The sequence below is a fragment of the Loxodonta africana genome, chromosome X (assembly GCF_030014295.1).
Source record: "Loxodonta africana isolate mLoxAfr1 chromosome X, mLoxAfr1.hap2, whole genome shotgun sequence".
Lineage (NCBI taxonomy): Eukaryota > Metazoa > Chordata > Mammalia > Proboscidea > Elephantidae > Loxodonta > Loxodonta africana.
In genome coordinates, this window is record NC_087369.1 from 86,186,587 (window position 1) to 86,206,860 (window position 20,274).

General features: G+C 39.9%; 1 protein-coding gene across 4 annotated transcripts in view; it reads left to right on the plus strand.

Annotated features, from left to right (window-relative positions):
* The first annotated feature begins 343 nt into the window (after nucleotides 1-343).
* Nucleotides 344-20,274, plus strand: part of UPRT (uracil phosphoribosyltransferase homolog) — a 56,890-nt gene continuing 36,959 nt past the window's right edge. Inside the window, exons 1-3 of one of the 4 annotated variants that reach the window (XR_010319812.1) lie at nucleotides 344-915; nucleotides 17,004-17,046; nucleotides 19,857-19,926. Coding sequence is in view for 3 of the 4 variants with exons in the window: in XM_010592708.3 (XP_010591010.1) it covers nucleotides 539-915; nucleotides 17,004-17,046; nucleotides 19,857-19,926 (490 nt within the window). In the remaining variant the exon portion in view is untranslated. The remainder of the gene's footprint in view (nucleotides 916-17,003; nucleotides 17,047-19,856; nucleotides 19,927-20,274) is intronic. The other 3 variants (XM_010592708.3, XM_064278568.1, XM_003412714.4) reach the window with 3 other exon arrangements.

Sequence of the window (20,274 nt, forward strand, 5' to 3'; positions counted from 1 at the left end):
ACTCTGACCTACAAGGTCACTCTGAGTAGGAAACGACTCAGCAGCAATGGCTTTCGGTTACACAGACAAGCTAACTGAAGATGCTGTTTGCCAAGACACAAAGTCTAAAAACATGGGCTTTATGCGTGTAACCATTTTTCCCGGCTCTTTCAATCACCTAAAGTTCTGCACCCTAGGGGCCCACGGAAAACCCCGCAACCAGGTACCCTTGGCCTCGCCCGATCTGCCTGGGTAGATATAGGAACCCAGATAGCAAGAGTGACTCAAAGGGTTAACAAGCAGAGCTCCGCAGAGTGGCGGAGAGAGAAGCCAATAGGGTGCTCAAGCAGGCAATACGTGGGGGTGCGAGCGGCTTGGAACAATGCCGGCGGAAGAGAACAGACTTCAGCTTGGGGTGAGAGGGCTGCCACGGTTAGATTCTAAGTAGGCGGTAGCGACCAGAGGTGGAAGAGGGGACACGTGTAACATCGGCCCCTTCTCTCCGCTCTCCTTTATCCTCAGGGATAGAAAGTAGCAGGGGTAGCCCGGGGGCCGGTGTATGGCTACGGAGATACGTTTTCCGGACTCCATGCCCTGTCACAACCAGCAAGTGAATTCTGCCTCTACACCAAGCCCCGAGCCACCGCGACTTGACGACTCAATCCCGGACCATGCTGGGGGAAACAGCGCCTCCATGGCCAAGCTGGCTCTTTTCACAGGGCACACCCCTTCGACTGTTCCAGCTGAGCGGGACCACCAGGCCTGTGGCGGCGCCAGCCTCAACTCAGAGAGCAACGGTGGCAGTGGCAACTATGACGCAGTAGCCGGCAACACCCTCCTAGGGGACTGCGAAGTGTCTCGGCAGATGGGGGCGCAGCTTAAGTTACTGCCTATGAATGATCAGATCCGGGAGCTGCAGACTATCATCCGGGACAAGTGAGCAAGAGAGGGGAAGGGGAAAGGGAGGTGGAGAGACTCTCAGGGCGTGGGCGGGGATTGAAAGTAAAAGGGCTAAACCCGTTGCTGTCGAGTGGATTCGGACTCATAGCGACCCTGTAGGGCAGAGTAGAACTGCCACATACGGTTTCCAAGGAGCAGCTGGTGGATTTGAACTGCCGATCTTTTGTTAGCAGCCAGCTGTCAAGGGGTAGTAGTTTTTGGCCTTGGCTTAGGTCTTGACAAACAGTCTGGGGAGATTGGGGCAGGGTGTTGAGCATTTTCTTTGGGTGGGAGTGGGGGCCTCTAAGCCTCTTTCCCTAGTCTCTGTGTTTAAGGAAGCCTCTTAAGAAGCCGGGCTCCCTTTTTCACTTCTGAATGATGACGAATCCGCGGTCTTTGTTGTTAGTTGATCTTCAGTGGATTCTGACTCATGGGACCCCATGTGTGCAGAGTAGAACTGCGCCATATGGTTTTCAAGGCTGTGACCTTTCGAAGCAGATCGCCAGACCCGACTTCCTAGGCGCCGCTGGGTGGCTTCCAACCACCAACCTTTCAGCGATTAACCATTTACGCCACCCAGGAACTCCTGTCCAGCCATTATAGGCAGGTAAACAGCCTACACAATCTACCCAGTGCCTGAGCACAACCCAGAGATGGTTACTACCCAAGGTTGCGCTACGCCTCCAATCACCTCAGGCTCACAAGTGGGCTTAAAGCCACGTCAGACATACTATTGTAGTCAGCAGATACTCTGGCCCTTTAATGTCTGCTACTGCAAATATGTCATTTTGTCTAAAGTCTTTTAGTCTTGGAGTTTAGGTTTACTGGGTCACATGAACATAATCTTGTCAAGATTGTTTTACTGTAAACTTATATAGAACATCAAACGTTTACTGTATAATTAGAGGAGCAAAAGATGCCTAAAGGAGCCTTTGGTCCCTCCTAATCTCACAACCAGTGTGGCCAAAACAGCATGTTCTATTTTGAGGAGGTTTCTAAACCCACGTTGTAGGTAGGTTATCTCAAGGAAAATATTTTTTTTATGATTAACTGCCCCTGATTTCCTTATTGGCAACACGTTTTATTTTTACTGTACGTTAGAACAAACTAGCTTCTCGTTAAACAGTTAAAACACATATTGTTTTATGACATTGGTTAACAAACCCACGACATGTCAACACTCTCCCTTTTCAATGTTGGGTTTCCTATTACCAGCTTTCCTGTCCCCTCCTGCCTTCTAGTCCTTGCCCCTGGGCTGGTGTGCCACTTGAGCCTCATTTTGTTTTATGGGCCTGTCTAATCTTTGGCTGAAGGGTGAACCTCAGGGTGACTTCATTACTGAGCTAAAAGGGTGTCTGGGGGCCATACTCTTGGGGTTTCTCCAGTCTCTGTCAGGCCAGTAAGTCTGATCTTTTTTTGTGAGTTAGAATTTTGTTGTATATTTTTCTCCAGCTCTGTCTGGGGTCCTCTATTGTGATCCCTGTCAGAGCAGTCATTGGTAGTAGTAGCTGGGCACCGTTTAGTTGTGCTGGACTTAGCGTGATGAAGGCTGTGGTAGTTGTAGTTATTGGCAACACTTTAAATGAATAGCTATAGCATGTCATACGCTGTCTTGTAGGGTTGCTATGAGTTGAAATGAACTCGATGGCAATGGGTGACAGTATGTCAAAACAACTATTTTTCAGTGGAGAGCATGCCTTGATCTTTTAAAAGTGGCTACTGAATGTCAGGATACCACTTCATAAATCAGACTCTAGTTATTTTTACTTTGGAGTATTGTAATATGCTCCTAATTTGTTTCCCTGCCTCCAGTCTTTTTCTCTTCCACATACATTCACAAATTACTGCACAGTCTTCCTAATATATGGCTTTGGTTAGGTAACTGTCCTGCTCAGCAGCCTTCTTTGGCTCCTCAAAATCTATAAATAAGTCCAGGACCCTTACCTTGATATGACAGTCCCTACTCCTGGTTCCTAGAAACCATTCTGAAACGTCATGCTTCTGCTCTCATCTGGAATTTCCTTCTACTCCTTTGCTGCATGTTCAGATCCTACCTATTTTTCAGGGTCAAACTCAGTAATTAAAAGTTCATCTCTGCCAAGAAGTTTTCCTTTAATCATTCTTCCCTGCTGATCTTTCCTGGCCTTTCAAAGGCAAGATTCACCTTCTATTTTGTAAATTGCTATTTGTGTACCCATCTTATCTCCACTATTAGATTTTAAGCTCCTGAGGGCAGAAACTGCACTTTTTACATGTTTGAATTTTAACCATGCCTCATGAATAATTGATCCTCAATTACTAAGATTCATCTTAGCTCTTAAAAATGTATTTATGAAACTATACTGTTTAACATTTTCTGTAATTTATTTTATTTTTATTGTTGTTGAGAATATACACAGAACGTATACCAATTCAACAATTTCTACAATTACAATTCAGTGGCATTGATTACAATGTCATTCGCACCCTCTTTTTCTGAATTGTTCTTCCCCCAGTTAACTTACTGCCCACTGTATTTCCTACCTAATCTTTTGAGTTGCTGTTGTCAGTTTGATCCCATATAGTTATTAATGTTTTTAATGAATCAATATTGAAAACTACAGGGGTCCTGTGATCTAACAGAGAAGTAGTGACCTTTAAAAAATAGGAGAATGTTTACACGTTGTGAAAAATGTAACCAATGTCACTGAACAATTTGTATAGAAATTGTTGAATGGGAAACTAAACTGTGTAAACCTTTACTGAAAACATAGTATCACTTACTTAAAAAATAGGCATAGACTTGGTAATTGTGGTGGGAGCAGCTGAAATAAAACTTATCTGCAAAATAAAGAAAATAGGATGCTGATTTTTGTTTCTATAGAGCAGCGGTTCCTAACCTTGGGTTTTGAACCCTATGGTACCTGTAGATGGCCTTCAGGGCTTCAGTGAACCCTCAGAAATTATCTGGGAAATGTTATTTGTGTGTGTATTTAAAAAGATTTATTGCGGTAAAATATATATAACAAAATATGCCATTTTAACCATTTTTAAGTGTACAACTCAGTGACATTAATTACATTCACAATGTTGTACAACCATCACCTGTATGTGCATTTTTTAATGGTTGGTTTTTAATGGCATTTTTATTGAGATATAATTCACATACCATATAATTTCACTTATTTGAAGTCTACAATTCAGTGGTTTTAGGTATATTCACAGCTGTGTAACCATCGCTGGAATAAATCTTAGAATATTTTCATAACCTCAGCAGGAAACCCCATACCCATTAGCAGTCATTCCCCGTTTTCCCCCAGCCTCCCCAAAGCCCTAGGCAACCCTAATTTTTGTCTCTTTGATTTGCCTATTCTGGACATTTCATATAAATGGAATCATACGATATGTGGTCTTTTGTGGCTTCTTTCATTTAGTATAATGTTTTCAAGGTTTATCCATGTTGTAACATCTGTCAGTATTTTATTCCTTTTTATGGCTGAATGATATTCTATTTTATAGGTATACCAAATTTGTTTATCCATTCATCAGCTGATGGATATTTGGGTAGTTTCTATCCTTTGGCTATTATGAATAATTCTATGAAGATTTATCTATGTGCATTTTTATGGGGTGAGGATTCCTTAGCTTTCATTAGATTTCACAAGGGGGTCTCCATGACAGTGTAAAGGTTAAGAACCATTGCTGTAGAATGTCGAGAGGGCATGGCATTCAGCATTCATAAATGAACAATACCTGATTACACTGTATTACTCAGAAAAGCATAGGTTGCATAGTATGCCTGGGTTTAAGTAGAATCCTTTTTTTCCTAAGTTTGGAGAGAGACAGCAGTATCCAGAGGAGGGACTACGCACTGTGTGATCTTAGGCAAGATATTTAGCATCTCTGGGCTTCAAATTCATGTGTAAAATGAGAATATTGGTAATATCTCATGGAGCTCCTAGGAGGCTAAAATAGAATACTGTCTGTGAATGTTTGTTATGAATGGTGAAGAGCTGTGTACATTTAAGGCATTAATATTAGCAAGCCTTCATGTTTGAGTTTATATGTGGTTCTAATTGCATTATAAGTGCTGGCTTCTTGAGCTTTTGGAAGACAGTAAAAGGATTTAACTATAGGTAGACCTTAAGTTCTTATTTTTAAAGCAACACTGAGAGATCCCAGATAATTTTTATCTTATTGTGATATAATGTAGAAAGATTCACTACAATTTTTTGTAATGATTTGATGTTACTTATTTATACTGTAGACAATGTTTTTAGTTTTGGTTTTGTTAACCAAATCTGATAAGAGGCTTTTGTTCCTTTATCTTCAAACATTGGCACCCTCTGACACAAACAACACTAGTTTCAGGCCCATTAGGGGGCTGGTGTGCAGTGTTTGTGGTTAAGTGCTCAACTACTAACTGAAAGGTTGACAGTTTGAACCCACCCAGAGATGCTTTGGGAGAAAGGCCTGGTGATCTGCTTCCAAAAGGACACAACCTTGAAAACCCTGTGGAGCACAGTTCTACTCTGGTATGGGTTTTTTTTTGTTTTAGTTATGGAAGGTGCCATCAATTCTCGTACCCTCTCCTACTCGAGACTTAAGCTCTTTGCTATTTTGACATGACGTCATATATGTGCAATATATGAGCTGTCTGATAATAAAGGCCATTGGAACACATTGTTTTCCTTTTATTGTTCCTGGTCCTTAGTATCTTTCTAGTGAGGGGATTGCATTATGAATTGACTTTGGTATGGGGAAATGGGATTGAGCCAGGGAGACTGCCTGTTGGTGTTTAGTTATTAATTTTAAAAAAGGCAAGATTGAGAACATTATCTGGGCTAATTTAAAATATCTTTTTTATTTTTTGAAACATGCAGTATTGAAACATAGTATGTTGGTTGTATTATTGAATTTCAAGGAGAAGGTTTTCTCTCTCTGAGAATGCAGTAATTTTTAAAAAACTTTTATTGTGCTTTAAGTGAAAGTTTACAAATCAAGTCAGTGTCTCACACAAAAACTTATATATACCTTGCTACATACTCCCAATTGCTCTCCCCTTAATGAGGCAGCCCGCTCCCTTCCTCCACTCTCTCTTTTTGTGTCCATTTTGCCAGCTTCTAACCCCCTCCACCCTCTCATCTCCCCTCTAGGCAGGAGATGCCAACATAGTCTCAAGTGTCCACCTGATCCAAGAAGCTCACCCCTCACCCGCATTCCTCTCTGACCCATTGTCCATTCCAATCCCTGTCTGAAGAGTTGGCTTTGGGTATGGTTCCTATCCTGGGTCAGCAGAAGGTCTGGGGACCACGACCACCGGGGTCCTTCTAGTCTCAGTCAGATCATTAAGTCTGGTCTTTTTACGAGAATATGGCGTCTGCATCCCACTGCTCTCCTGCTGCCTCAGGGGTTCTCTGTTGTGTTTTTGAGAAAGCAGTAATTTTAAAAACTAAATGATCAGATAATTTATTCAGTCATATAGAGGTCACTGGTGCATTTGGGAAAAAAAGTGACTCCTTTATTTCCAGTTGTATTTGTTGCAATGGATTAAACCCCACATCCTTCCCTTTCTGCCTCCTTTATATACTAAACCTAGGAAAATCTGAATGTAATGCATTTTTTTCTTTAAACATAGTTCACCACTTCATATTCAAGAAAATGCAGATCATCACCCCCTCCCGGAAAAATCGCATTTGTTAAGTGAAGGGTTGCACAGCTGATTATTTTAATTGCTGTCAGTAAGTTGTACACCTATTACAAATTGAGTTGGCAAAAGTTGTGTGATATATTTACAACAAGGGCAAAGAAAATAGCTGCTAAGTCTGTTTATGTACAACCAAACACTTTATAGGATTTGATTCCTTGGTTTGGAGGTTTAGGGTCATGATTTCATGGGACATCCCAGATAAAATTGACCTAACATGTTTAGCGCTTCTGCTCTATCTCCTAGATTGTTTGGTAATGCCTGGGGTCTTAAAAGCCTGCATGCAGCCATCCCTGGCACAACAATTGATCTCTGTTCACCTGGAGCAACAGAGGAAGAAGAGAGTCAGGAATAGGAGGAAGATAGGGAGTGTGTGGTTAATTGCCTCCATGAACCACTCACTCCTTTGCTGTGAGACCAGAAGAACTGGATGGTGCCCAGCTACCATTACTGAACATTTTGATCAAAGATTCTAGAGAAGAATCTATAGTGTGGAAAATGCAGGACAGACAGGGTGGAAAATGCAGGACAGAATTTCAAATTCTCACAGATTCCAGACTTCCTGGAGCCATGGAGGGTGGATGAACCCCTGAAACTGTTGCCCTGAGATAATCTTTAAACCTTGAACCAAAAATATCCCCTGAAGTCTTCTTAAAACCAAACAATTGTTTAGCTTAACTAGTAGAAAAGGTCTGCCTTGAGCATTATGCTCTTTTAAGAACTCTCTTTATGGGAGATTAGATAGGAACCTTAGGGGGGCAGTGGGTTTATGTTAATGAGGGAGGAACAACTCAGAAAAGGACGGTGAGAATGGTTGCACAATGTAATCGATGTTACTAAATTGTACATTGTTGAGTAATAACTCAGTGGCACCTGAACCCGAGGTCAGCCGCATCTCCAAGAGACTGAAGAAATACTCCGGAACCAGTGATCATGACATATGGTTTATTTGGAAAGCTTACTTACAGGAAGGACCATGGTCCAGGGCTGTGGCTGGACCAGTTTAGCGCTCCGCAACCACCTAGCAAGGGACACAAGCTTATATACCATTCTGGCTGGGACCAAGGCTCATTGTTTTTCTCCCACATCCTTGGGCAGTCAGTGTTCCTGGGGACTTCATGTCCAGGTCCAGGTGTTTTCCTTCCTGTTGCCAAGGCATTCCTCGGCCTTGGACTCTGGCCTAGTCATGCCACTCTCAGCATTGTACCTTAGCCTGAGTCCATCCCGAATTCATCCCCAGCATGCTTTGGGGAAAAGCAAAGCTGATTCCATTAGGAGGGGATGCATATAGCTGAATAGCATTACCCTACACACATGTAGAAACTGTTGAATGGGTATATGTTTTGCTGTGTATTTTGTCAATGAAAATAACAAAATAGAATTTAGAGAAAAAAAATAACCATGATTCTAAAAAAAAAAGATCACCCCCCTATTCTGCCCCTAGTTTTCTATTGTCTCCTGAAACATTACAGTAAGGGTGATTTGTGAGCTGTTGAATGTTTCCTGTATACCTGTTTTAGGAGGGGCTTCAGAATGGCCTCAGCAGGCAGGTTGGATGAAAGTTGAGTAATCTTTAAGTACTTCAGTCTGTGAAATAGCACTTCGGCCTTGTTGAGTCACCTGGAGGGGAGAGAATTAATCTCAGGATGGGTGAACATGTTTCTGTTGAATGTAGCCTAATGTGATTTGAGTCATCTGACTGAGCAATGTAATGGTCTTAACCAAGGTTGTGCATTGAATCACCTGTGGACCTTTTTATTTTTAAAATACAGGTTTCAGACCCTCATTGTTAGAGGTTGTTTAAGTCAGGGCTTTCAAACTGGCTTGTTCCAGTTTGAACCCCTGCTGAGGATTTACGTTGCCACCCAAGATATACTGAATCAGAATCTACGGTTTAACAGGATCCCCAGGTGATTCTTATGTATAATAAATTTTGAGAACCACTGCTCTACTAGTGGTTCTCAGAATTGGTCCCTAACCACCAGTATTAGAATGACCTGGGAACTTGTTAGAAATTCAAGTTAATGGTTTGAGTAGTCTTGGGTGGAAACTGGCCATCTGTAGCTTTACAAACACCACAGGTGATTGTGCTGTGCTCAGGCTGAGCCCCTACCTTTGGCAGAATTTCCAGTCTCCCTTGCTTGATTTGTCCAGCTTTGGATTTGGGGTGTAAGAAGAGCCAGAGATCCCACATGCTAAACAGAACTAGCCTAGGGAGTCTGGCCTGCCATCACCCTAAGACTGGAGGAATCCCAGAACTTTCCCTCCTTTCAGCTTGTACAAAACCAAAATGCTGACAACAGAAAAAACTGATCTGCAAATTGTTTAAAACATTTAATGTTTTTGGTATGTGTTTCTTTTCCATGTGAATTTTCTAACTGACTTTTAGGCCAGGAGGGAGGAAGTTTCCTCTTTAAGGAAACCTCCCGTCATACTATTTATTGGACATATACTAATGCTGTCTCACCAAGTAGACTGGACTTGGGGGCGGGAGGAAGAGGGTCTGGCCTGGCGTAGTGCCTAGCACGTAGGGGTATTAATGTAACAAAATAATAAAATATTAATTAATTTCTGAGTGACCCTGGCCTGGGTTCTGGAGGAAGATGTTTTGATAGTTTCTCTTATTTTCTACTTGATTTTGAATGTTTACATTGAACTCTGCTTTGAGGTGCAAGTAAATGATTAATGACACTATTTTGCAAGCTTATTGTTGGTCGCCTTCAAGTTGACTCTGACTCATGGTAACCTCACGTGGGCAGAGTAGAACTGCTCCATAGGGTTTTTAAAACTGTGACCTTTCGGAAGCAGGTCACCAAGCCTGTCTTCCCAGGTACCTCTGAATGGGTTTGAACCACTAACCTTTCCACTAGTAGTCAAGTGCTTAACCGTTTACACTACCCAGGGACACCTATAAGCTTATTAAGAAGGTGGTAAAGATTTGTCGGAGTCCATGGGTAGTGCAAATGGTTAACACGCTTGCTGCTAACCAAAAGGTTGGAAGTTTGAGCCCACCCAGAGGTGTGTTGGAAGAAAGACCTGGAAATCTACTTCTGAAAAATCAGCCATTGAAAACTTTATGGAGTACAGTTCTACTCTGACACACATAAGGTCGCCATGACTTGGCCTCGACTTGACGGCAACTTTTTTTTTTTTTTTTTTTTAAGACTTGCGGCCTTTGTGGCTTATACCTGGCAGGTAGTTAAAGATATTGTTTTTTTTTTTTTTTTTTTTTTTAACTTTTTACATCTGATTAGCTTTGCTCAAAGTACTTCACTGGGGATTTCCTTATATGAGGATGAAGGGAGGAGGACAATCATTTATAAATCATTTAAATACCATGCCAAACCTATGAAAGTAAAGCTTAAGTTTTCAGAGCTTTCACTAAAAATCAATTATAAATGAAACATTCCTTAGATTTAAACCTGCCAGAAAAACTTTTATGTTCCACTTCCCTTTAACCTATCACTTAAAAAACGAAAACAAAGAAAAATGAAAAACATTAGAGCTGAGTTTGAGTCCATTTAATCCTCCCTTCTTAAGTTGCCAGGCAAAATACAGGGTACCCAAGGTTACGGATTTAATTGTGTCATCCCAAAATATGTGTTGAATTCCTGGCCCTTGTGCCTGTGGATGTGACCCTGTTTGGAAATATGGGTTTTCTTTTCTTATGTTAATGTGGTCATTACCAGTTTAGGGTGGATTCTAAACCTAATCACTTCTGAGTTATAAAAAGATGAAAATAGACACAGAGACACATGCAAGAGAAAGATACACAACATGTGAGGATTGTTTAAAAAAAGCCAAAGATTGCCCAACAGACACCAGAAACTTTGAGAGAGGTTCACAGAAGGAATTGACATGCGGAAACCCTTATTTGGATTTTCTTAGCCTCCAGAAATGTGACAAAATAAATTTCCGTTCTTTAAAGTCACCCACTTGTGGTGTTTCTGTTACAGCAGCACTAGGTAACTAAGACACCCAGTTAAATTTGAATTTGTATAAACAATGAATAATTTTTTAGTATGAGTATACCCTAAATATTACATGAGATGTAATCCTGAAATTCAAATTTAACTGGGTATCTTGTATTTTTAATTGCTAAACCTGGCAATCTGATGCACAGCTCCAACTTCCTTTGCCCACAATACTGAAAAACAATCCTTGTTTATAATCTAGAGAAGAATCATATATTTAAATTTTTGAAGTGACACCTAATACAGTGCTATTAGACTTTGATCAATTAATTGATTTAAATTATGGCTCAGAGGTTTTGGTTTAATAATATTTGAAAATTCTTGTATGTGGTAACCTTAGTATATACTCTTTCCAATCCATATTTTCATAAAAACTGATCTCTCTTCAGAAGGAACGTTTTTTCCTGATGTTTTATTTGCCTACTAGCTCTTTATTTCATTGTTTAATTCTTTGCATTTTATATACATGCCAGTCTGATTCACAGGGAAAGAAATGTCATTCAAACGCATATAAAAATTGATTATCTTTTAGTGAGCATTTCATTATTAGAACAAAATGTAAATAAAGGCTGTACTCCAACAGTTGGAATCAGAGATTCAGGCTGGGAAGAACCTTGAGATACTTAGCCTTTGTAAGCCTCATTATTCTCATCACTGAAGTGGTATTAATAGAATCTATCTCTTAAGGTTCTACTATTTGACTTATTCGTTGCAAATACCCCTTTTCAACAATATAAACAGCAATCGTACACGTGAGATGGAAAACACAGGAATCAAATCAACTATATCTGTGGAAAGAGACATTGGAAAAGCTCAATGTCATAAGTCAGAACAGGCTAGGGACCAACTGCGGAACAGACCATCAGTCACTCGTATGCAAGTTAAAGTTGAAACTAAAGAAAATTAGAACAAGTCTACAAGAGCCAAAGTACGACCTTGAGTATCTCCCACCTGAATTTAGAGACCATCTCAAGAATAGATCTGATGCATTGAACACTAATGACCGAAGACCAGAGAAGTTGTAGAATGACATCAAGGACATCATACATGAAGAAAGCAAAAGGCCATTAAAAAGACAAGAAAGAAAGAAAAGACCAAAACTGATGTCAGAAGAGACTCTGAAACTTGCTCTTGAACGTAGAGCAGCTAAAGCGAATGGAAGAAATGATGAAGTAAGAGATCTCAACAGAAGATTTCAAAGGTTGGCTCGAGAAGACAGAGTAAATTATTGTAATAAAATGTGTGAAGACTTGGAGGTAGAAAACCAAAAGGGAAGAAACGCTGAGCATTTCTTAAGCTGAAAGAACTAAAGAAAAACGTCAAGCCTCATGTTGCAATTTTGAAGGATTCTGTGAGAAAAAACATTGAATGATGCAGGAAACATCAAAAGAAGGTGAAAGGAATCCACAGAGTCACTGTACCAGAAAGAATTGGTTGACGTTTAACCATTTCAGGATGTAGCATATGATCAAGAACCAATGGTACTGAAAGAAGAAGTCCAAGCTGCACAGAAAAAAAAAAATTTTTTTTTTAAGAAGGCATTGGCAAAAAACAAGGCTCCAGGAACTGACGATATACCGATTAAGATGTTTCAACAAACAGATGCAGCACTGGAGGTGTCCACTCATCTATGTCTAGAAAGAAGAGATTCATATTTATGCACATTCCAAAAAAGGCGATACAATAGAATGTGGAAATTATCAAAGAATATCATTAATATCATATGCAAATAAAATTTTGCTGAATGTAATTCAAAAATGATGGCAGCAATACATCAACAGGGAACTGTGAGAAATTCAAGTCAGATTTAGAAGAGGACGTGGAACGAGGGATATCATTGCTGATGTCAGATGGATCTTAGCTGAAAGTAGAGAATACCAGAAAGATGTTTACCTGTGTTTTATTGACTATGCAAAGGCATTTAGCTGTGTGGATCATAACAAATTATGAATAATATTGCAAAGAATGGAATTTCTGTAACACTTAATTGTGCTCATGCGGAACATGTACATAGACCAGAAGCAGTCATTCAAACAGAAAAAGGGGATACCCTGTGATTTAAAATCAGGAAAGGTGTGTGTCAGGGTTGTATCCTTTCACCATACTTATTCAATCTGTATGCTGAGCAGATAATCCAGGATGCTGGACTATACGAAGAACGTGGTGTCAGGATTGGAGGATGACTCGTTAACAACCTGTGATATGCAGATGAGACAGCCTTGCTTGCTGCGAATCAAGAGGACTTGAGGCACTTACTGATGAAAATCAAAGTCTACAGCCTTCAGTGTGGATTACACCTCAACATAAAGAAAATAAAAATCTTCACACCTGGACAAATAAACAGCATCATGATAAATGGAGAAAAGATTGAGGTTGTCAAGGATTTCATTTTACTTTGATCCACAATCAACAGCCATGGAAGCAGCAGCCAAGAAATTAAATGATGTATTGCAAAAGACCTCTTAAAAGTGTTGAAAAGCAAAGATGTCACTTTAAGGACTAAGGTGTGCCTGACCCAAGCCATGGTATTTTCAATAGTCTCATACGCATCCGAAAGCTGGATAGTGAATAAAGGAGACCGAAGAAGAATTGATGCCTTTGAATTATGGTGTTGGTGAAGAATATTGATTATACCATGGGCTACCAGAAGAATGAACGAATCTGTCTTGGAAGAAGTACAGCCAGAATGCTCCTTAGGAGCAAGAATGGTGAGACTTCATCTCACGTACTTTGGACATGTTATCAGGAGGGACCGGTGCCTGGAGAAGGACATCGTGCTTGGTGTTATGAGTTGAATTGTATTCCCCGAAAATGTGTGTCAACTTGGCTAGGCCATGATTCCCAGTATTGTGTGGTTGTCCTTTGTTTTGTGATCTGATGTTATTTTTCAATGTGTGGAAATCCTAATCTCTGCCTGTGGTTAATGAGGCAAGATTAAATTATATTAAGGAGGATTAGGGTGGGATGCAACACCCTTACTTGGATCACAGCCCTGATCTGATGTAAGGGGAGCTTCCCTGAGATGTGTCCTGCATCACCTTTTATCTTATAAGAGATAAAAGGAGAAAGAAGGGAGCAGAGAGAGAGAGGAGCCTTATACCACCAAGAAAGAAGCACCGGGAGCAGAGCCCATCCTTTGGACCTGGGGTATCTGGGCTGAAAATCTCCTAGACCAGGGGAAGATTGATGACAAAGATCTTTCCCGCAGGACCAACACAGAGAGAAAGCATTCCCTGGGAGCTGGTGCCTCAATTTTGAACTTCTAGCCTCCTAGAATGTGAGAGAATAAATTTCTGTTTGTTAAAGCCATCCACTTGTGGTATTTCTGTTATGGCAACATTAGATAACTAAGACACTTGGCAAAGTAGAAGGTCATTGAAAAAGAGGAAGACTCTCAATGAGATGTATTGTCACAGTGGCTACAGCAATGGGCTCAAACACAACAATGATTGCGAAGATGACAGAAGACCAGACAGTGTTTCATTCTGTTGTATGTAGGGTCACTATGAGTCAGAACTGATTTGACAGCACCAAACAACAACAATTCTCATTCTTTTATTGTCTCAGTGTGAAGATAATTTTTTTTCAAAATGTTTGTCTTTGGCTTTCATCTTCTTGTTAAGTGTGCTTGTGACACATTTATGGGCAGGTGTCAAAAAAACGTTTCTCAGTTACGGTTAGGTGCGCCTTGTTAAACCTGTTTGGGGTTTGTACAATTTAAAGACACTTAGCTTAACATTTAATTTGATTTCCATGCTCTGAACTTTGAGTTCCTGGATATCACTGTCTTTTAAATATTTGATCATTGGGATATATTTTGGAATGTTCCAGGGGTGTTTGTGTGTTTTTTTCTTTGTGATAATTTGTTAGATTTTACTTGTGACTGTTATCAAATAGGGAGCCCCTGCGTGATGCAAACGGTTAATATGGTCAGCTCCTAACCTAAAGGTTGGCAGTTGAAGTCTACCCAGAGATGTCTTGGAAGAAATCTACTTAGAAATCAGCCATTGAAAACCCCGTGAAGCACAGTTATACTCTGACCCACATGGTGTCGCCAGGAATTGGCATTGATTTGATGGCAACTGGCAATCAGAAGATGATTAAAATGTCTTTCAAAGCTTTGTTTCTAGTAGAAAAGATTGTTTAGTGGTTTTGAGACAAAAGTGAATGGAGTTATGATTTGATGTAAAAGGTGTGGAGCAAATAAGACCTAGGGCCTGGTTTACATTAAAACGTCTTTATTAACAAATAATTTAGCCCAGTGTCAGGCTTAAAATGTGCAGCTTGATTGGTGAGACAAGTAAATGTCTGCTTTATGAAACTCTAGTATTAAGAATGCTAAGAATTTAAATGTGAATATTGAAGGCCACTGTGGATTTTTAAAAAATGCAATCAACTTATTGTACTCTAGCTGTGCTTTAATTGTTTAATTGATTTAAAGTAAACAGTATGGATCTGAAGTCTGTCTAAAACAGCAGGAGATAGATTAGTAATTACTGTTTGTACTGTGATGCCTTGAAACAGTGAATGTTTTTAATCGGAGGTCAAATAGCTGTCAAGAGATGACAGTTCATATAGGTTCTCGTAATGTGTGTGTCATTTGAATGCAGAGAAGGTGTTTATTAAGCAAAGGTTATCAGCTGAGGCTGACATTCTTTGGGAGGGTGTGAAAGATGTTAAAATGTCTGATTCAAAAGTAAAATGATAGACTTGGGTGGCTCCGATCACTTTACCTGAAACTAACTTTTCTGTGTAATAAATTGACGTGTAATTGTTCAGAAGTACAAAAAAAAAAATCAGATGTGTTCCCAAGATATATTATTGGATATTTCTTCAAGAATAATCCAGACTTTTCCACTCTATTGAAAAATGGTATTTTGGCTGCCTCTAGACAAGTTTATAGGTCTAGCAAACAGAACAATGGGCTTCAGTATTTTTTGGTAGTTCACTGCCTTTTACTTCCTTGACAAGCATGTCGTGAAGATTAATTATAGGAATGAAAGGTGCTGGTGTTATAGTATAGTCTCATTTGAAAGCCACAGATGAAATAGAGCCTATTTTAAATGGGCTCTCTCTCTTTCCGTGTGTGTATAGTTTACAGAATATTTATACATAAAGAATACAAACCCATATTCTTACTATCGCTCAATTATCATCTATATTTTAGAGAGTTAATATATGTAATATGATAAAACTGTGGTTACTCATAAGAAACCTAATGCCATTTGTGTCAGAGATATTTGATTGCTTTTCCCTGTGAGAGAAAGTGAATGCAGCTTGAAAAATAAGAGAGAGAATATGTGCTTGAATATGCCATTTCGATGCTGTATTGGGGAATATTTTAGGAATGCAGTGGATAGGCAGATGATGATTTTTAAGTACATCAACTGTATATCAGTCCTGTCAGATCAATTTAGCTTTTGCAGAGCAGAAAGAGGAACAATACTAGATTTTTACCTACAGAAAAAAAAAATCATCCTTTTAACATTCCCTTCTTGGCTGGTTAACAGCTTGTGAGTTGTGGAAAAAAGCCAAAACCCATTACCATCGAGTCCATTCCAACTTATAGTGACCCTGTAGGACAGAGGAGAATTGCCCCATAAGGTTTCCAAGGCTGTAAATCTTTACAGAAGCAGACTGCCACATCTTTCTCCTGAGGAGAGGCTGGTGGGTTCAAACTGCCAACGTTTCGGTTAGCAGCCAGCACTTAACCACTGTGCCACCAGGGCTCCTTGTGAGTAGGTACCCACAACCCCAAATTATTATTACTTGGGTACCCCAGGATCTGAAAGTAGAGACTAGAAGGAAATACATGAGAAAATGGCAGAAATATCTAAGGAACGAAATACTTGATTGAAAAACAGGCAAAAGGAAATAATTATCAGTAGTTTGAGAAAGACATCTTGGAAAGTAGGTTACTCATTCTTGAAATAATGGCAAAAGTAGAAGATCTATGTGTTTGTTGGTACCCATTCTTATTCTAAAAAGTATTAGAAATCAAGTTGATGGGTTACTTACCTTGGTCATATGGGTTTTAGATCAAGGTGAACTGAGGGAAAGGATGGGAGAACCTGGTTTTCTTACTGTGAAGTGCCCTCTTAACTTGAGCTATGGGCTTACCGCCATTTTCCAGGGGGAGCTTCTTTTCATCTCTTAGTTGAATAATATGTGGGGGACCGCTGATCTTTTCAATTCCTGTCCCTTAGTGTTGATATCAAATAAGCATTTTCCAATAATATTCATCTAATCAATCCATTTAGATTCTTATATCCTATTGAAAAATATCTTGCCTAAGTAAGTCTGTATACATAGGCTTTCAAGCTTTTAGTATGTAATAGGTCTTAATATAAGTATTACTATATGTCTTAAGTAATATTTTACCTTAAAGCTCTATTTAGACTAAAACTTGTGCTGCTTTTTTTTAGGACAGCCAGTAGAGGGGACTTCATGTTTTCTGCGGATCGTTTGGTAGGTGGAGGCTTTCCATTTTTATTTCATTGTACCTGGTACAAAAGGCCAGGGGGCTTTTTTGTTCTAGAGCATTCTGGGAGTGAGAGAAATTATACTAAATAACTATTATCTTGTTAGGCTTCTGAGATGGTGACTAAACCTCTTTGTCAATACCCTTTCATCCCAAACCATTGCCCACAAATTCATTCCCTGTAGTCCTCAGGTACCACTACTTCTCAAGTGGCTCTTTGTAATCTGGTCCTTGGCAACCTTTAAGTGCCTCATCTTAGGGTAATGAAGCGAAGTATGCATTAAAAGAAAAGCAAAGATGCAAAGAGACTAGCAGTTAACCTTTGTGGTATCCAGCTACTGCATAAAGACTAATATTTTCTTGAGGTTTGCATGAAAAAAAAACAAACAAAAAAACCCAAACACTTTGCTGGCAAGTCAATTCTGACTCATAGAAACCCTATAGGACAGAGTAGAACTTCCCCATAGGGTTTCCAAGTAGCGGCTGGTGGATTCAAACTGCCAACCTTTTGGGTAGCAGCTGAGTCCTTAACCACTGTACTACCAGTTTACATGAAGGGATTTTTAAATTGCCTAGTTTTTTCTGTACTATCCTCACATGTGAAATACTAAGTTGGACTGTCTGTACTTTCCTAATGGACTTCTTATTAGAATTGACCAAGCCCAATTCTGTCTAGTATAATCTGAGAAGATCTCAAGCCAAATTGGTTTTTCTTCAGGGTAAGCACTGTGTTTCCTTCTTTTGTTTATATCTAATCATCATGCTCAGTGCTTGGAATGAGGTTGGCACATTTTCTGCTGTGGTTATTGGTGTTCATTCATGAAATACATACCAAACTCACATGTGTCAGGCACTTTGCTAGGCTCTGTTCAGGGGAAGGGGATACAGCAGTAAAGAATACAGACATGGTTCTGACTTTTGTTGGGCATACAATCGAAATACTGTTGCCAGTATTTAGTTTGGGAAAGAAAGAAATGTAGCTTATTAACGTCTCAGGTATAATCAGAGAGTAGAAGATAGGTTATTAAAGGGAATGTGAGAAAAACTTTTAATTTAGCTTCTACTTGGGGAATTTATTCCAAATGAGTGTAGATAACTCCTACTTTTGGCATTAAATATTCTTGGTTCAAAGACCAATTTATTTAAAAAAATTATTTGAGCCTCCAGGGTCAGTAATAAACCTTGGATTATACCAAGATAAATGTAGTTGACTTTCTTGGACTAATAGTTAGGTCATTCTTTTATGCTTTCATGAAACCAAAGGATCAGATTCAGAGAGGAAGGAACTTGTGACTTAATACATTCTGGGGAGGAGGGATCTTGGTGGCCACTGGTAAAAAAATGTATCGTTTCTTTCTTTTGCTTTCCTTGTGGCCTTTTTTTACAGAAAGCATGAGTTAAGTACATGGTTCTTGTAAATGCTTCCCTGAAAGGGCAGATATTATATCTTTGTTAAATGAGATAATAAGGACCTAGGGCATAATTTAGCTGAAAGAACAGTAATTTGGACCTCTGTGTTCTCTGCAGTTAGCTCAGAGGTTCTGATATTTTGCGTGGGGGAAGGGAGTGGATGGCCCTTTGTCGTGGGAATAGGGACTGGAGCTGTTTAGGTTTCCAGTGTTGAGAATTTCTAGCATGCTATCTCATCTACAAGAATCTCATTATAACTGACATTAATTTTGTGCTGAATTTGCCAGGGTTGGCTTCCCTGGCCCTCAGATCCTTGGGTTCTCTACATTTTAGTCACTCTGTTTCTGGTTTACTCTTTCCCTATAAGGCTTGGATACATTGTTATTTCTGTCCCAGGGTTGCAGGGGGTAAGGTGGGAGGTAAAGACTCTTAGAGGAGTGTTTCTAGGGGGAGGAGAGCTAAGCTCTTTAAAGAATCCTCTTCTACCCTTGTAATTTGCTAATAAGAGACCTATATCTCCACAGAAGATGGTGGCTTGGGGTGGGTGTGCATGTGTGTGTGCACACACACAGTATTCATGAGGTTCTTGGGCCCTCTGTTGCTGCACGCTGACAAGAGTGCTGAACCATTTAGCGCTGACCCTTTTTAATTGCAGCAGAGCGTTGCAATAACAGACCATGGGGCCTGGCAATTCTCCCTTCTGTTCCTGATTCTCAAACAATAATGTAATATTGATTGGGGAAAATGTGCATTGTAGTAGGTTCTGGTTGCTCTTGGAAATACTGTGTGCGGTTTTTGGAGGCTATTCTTAGTAGTTCTGAGTGATTCTTTCCTCTGTACCACACCTCAAGATTGTTGGGAGCCTTTTCTTTAACTGAGAAGTTCTAGCGTATTTGACTGGATCCTACTTAAATTGGTTCAGCCCATCCACTAATTTAAATAGGAAGTTTTAGGCTTTATTTACATTGTGGTGGTCCTTTATTCAAAGGAATCCAGCTTAGCAGTTTCAAAGGTACTAAACAAGGCCAAGCAGTTCCCAATGAACACTATTTCCAGAGTAACCAGGAGTATATTACTTCCAAGGGTGCCTGTCATGACTTGCCACTTGTAATTTTGCATTTCTCATAATATAGCCTGGATGAAATGAGAATCAGAAGGCATACTTCAATATTTTGGTGGCTATTATGTTCTTAAAAGAGGGTGATACCTAGCAGCAAGCAGCCTGGCGTTTGGAGAATCCCTGCATCTAATAAGTGGATGGGGAGCCACTTCCTATCTCCAAAAGCTACAGTCTTGCCTAGCATGCTACTGACTCTGCCTAGTGTTCAACTCATGAGGCTAACAACTAACAAGAGGTTCTCAACTTATTCTTTCTTTGATTCTCTAGATCAGACTTGTTGTGGAAGAGGGATTGAATCAGCTGCCGTATAAAGAATGCATGGTAACCACTCCAACAGGTACCCAGGGCCCTTACTCTCATATTTTCCTCATAAGAATTCTGAGATGGACTTGGGGGAAAATGGAAGGAAAGCAGACTGATTAAAATCAACATGCAAAATGAGGAGTCTAGATGGAGCTGTTCTTTTTAATATCTTAATAAACATGGAAACATTTAGATAAGAAGCGGGTGACTTTTTGGTAATGGCTTGCTTGTCAGTTCAAGTTAAAGGTTAATTAATATTCTTCAGCATGCAGGTATTTCCTCTTATGATGGTCCACTGGGATCAGAGTTAAGAATTTCTGGCAGCTTATTTTCCTCTGTGGGGAAGCTGCTGGTGTTAACAGATGATTTGGCATTGAAATTC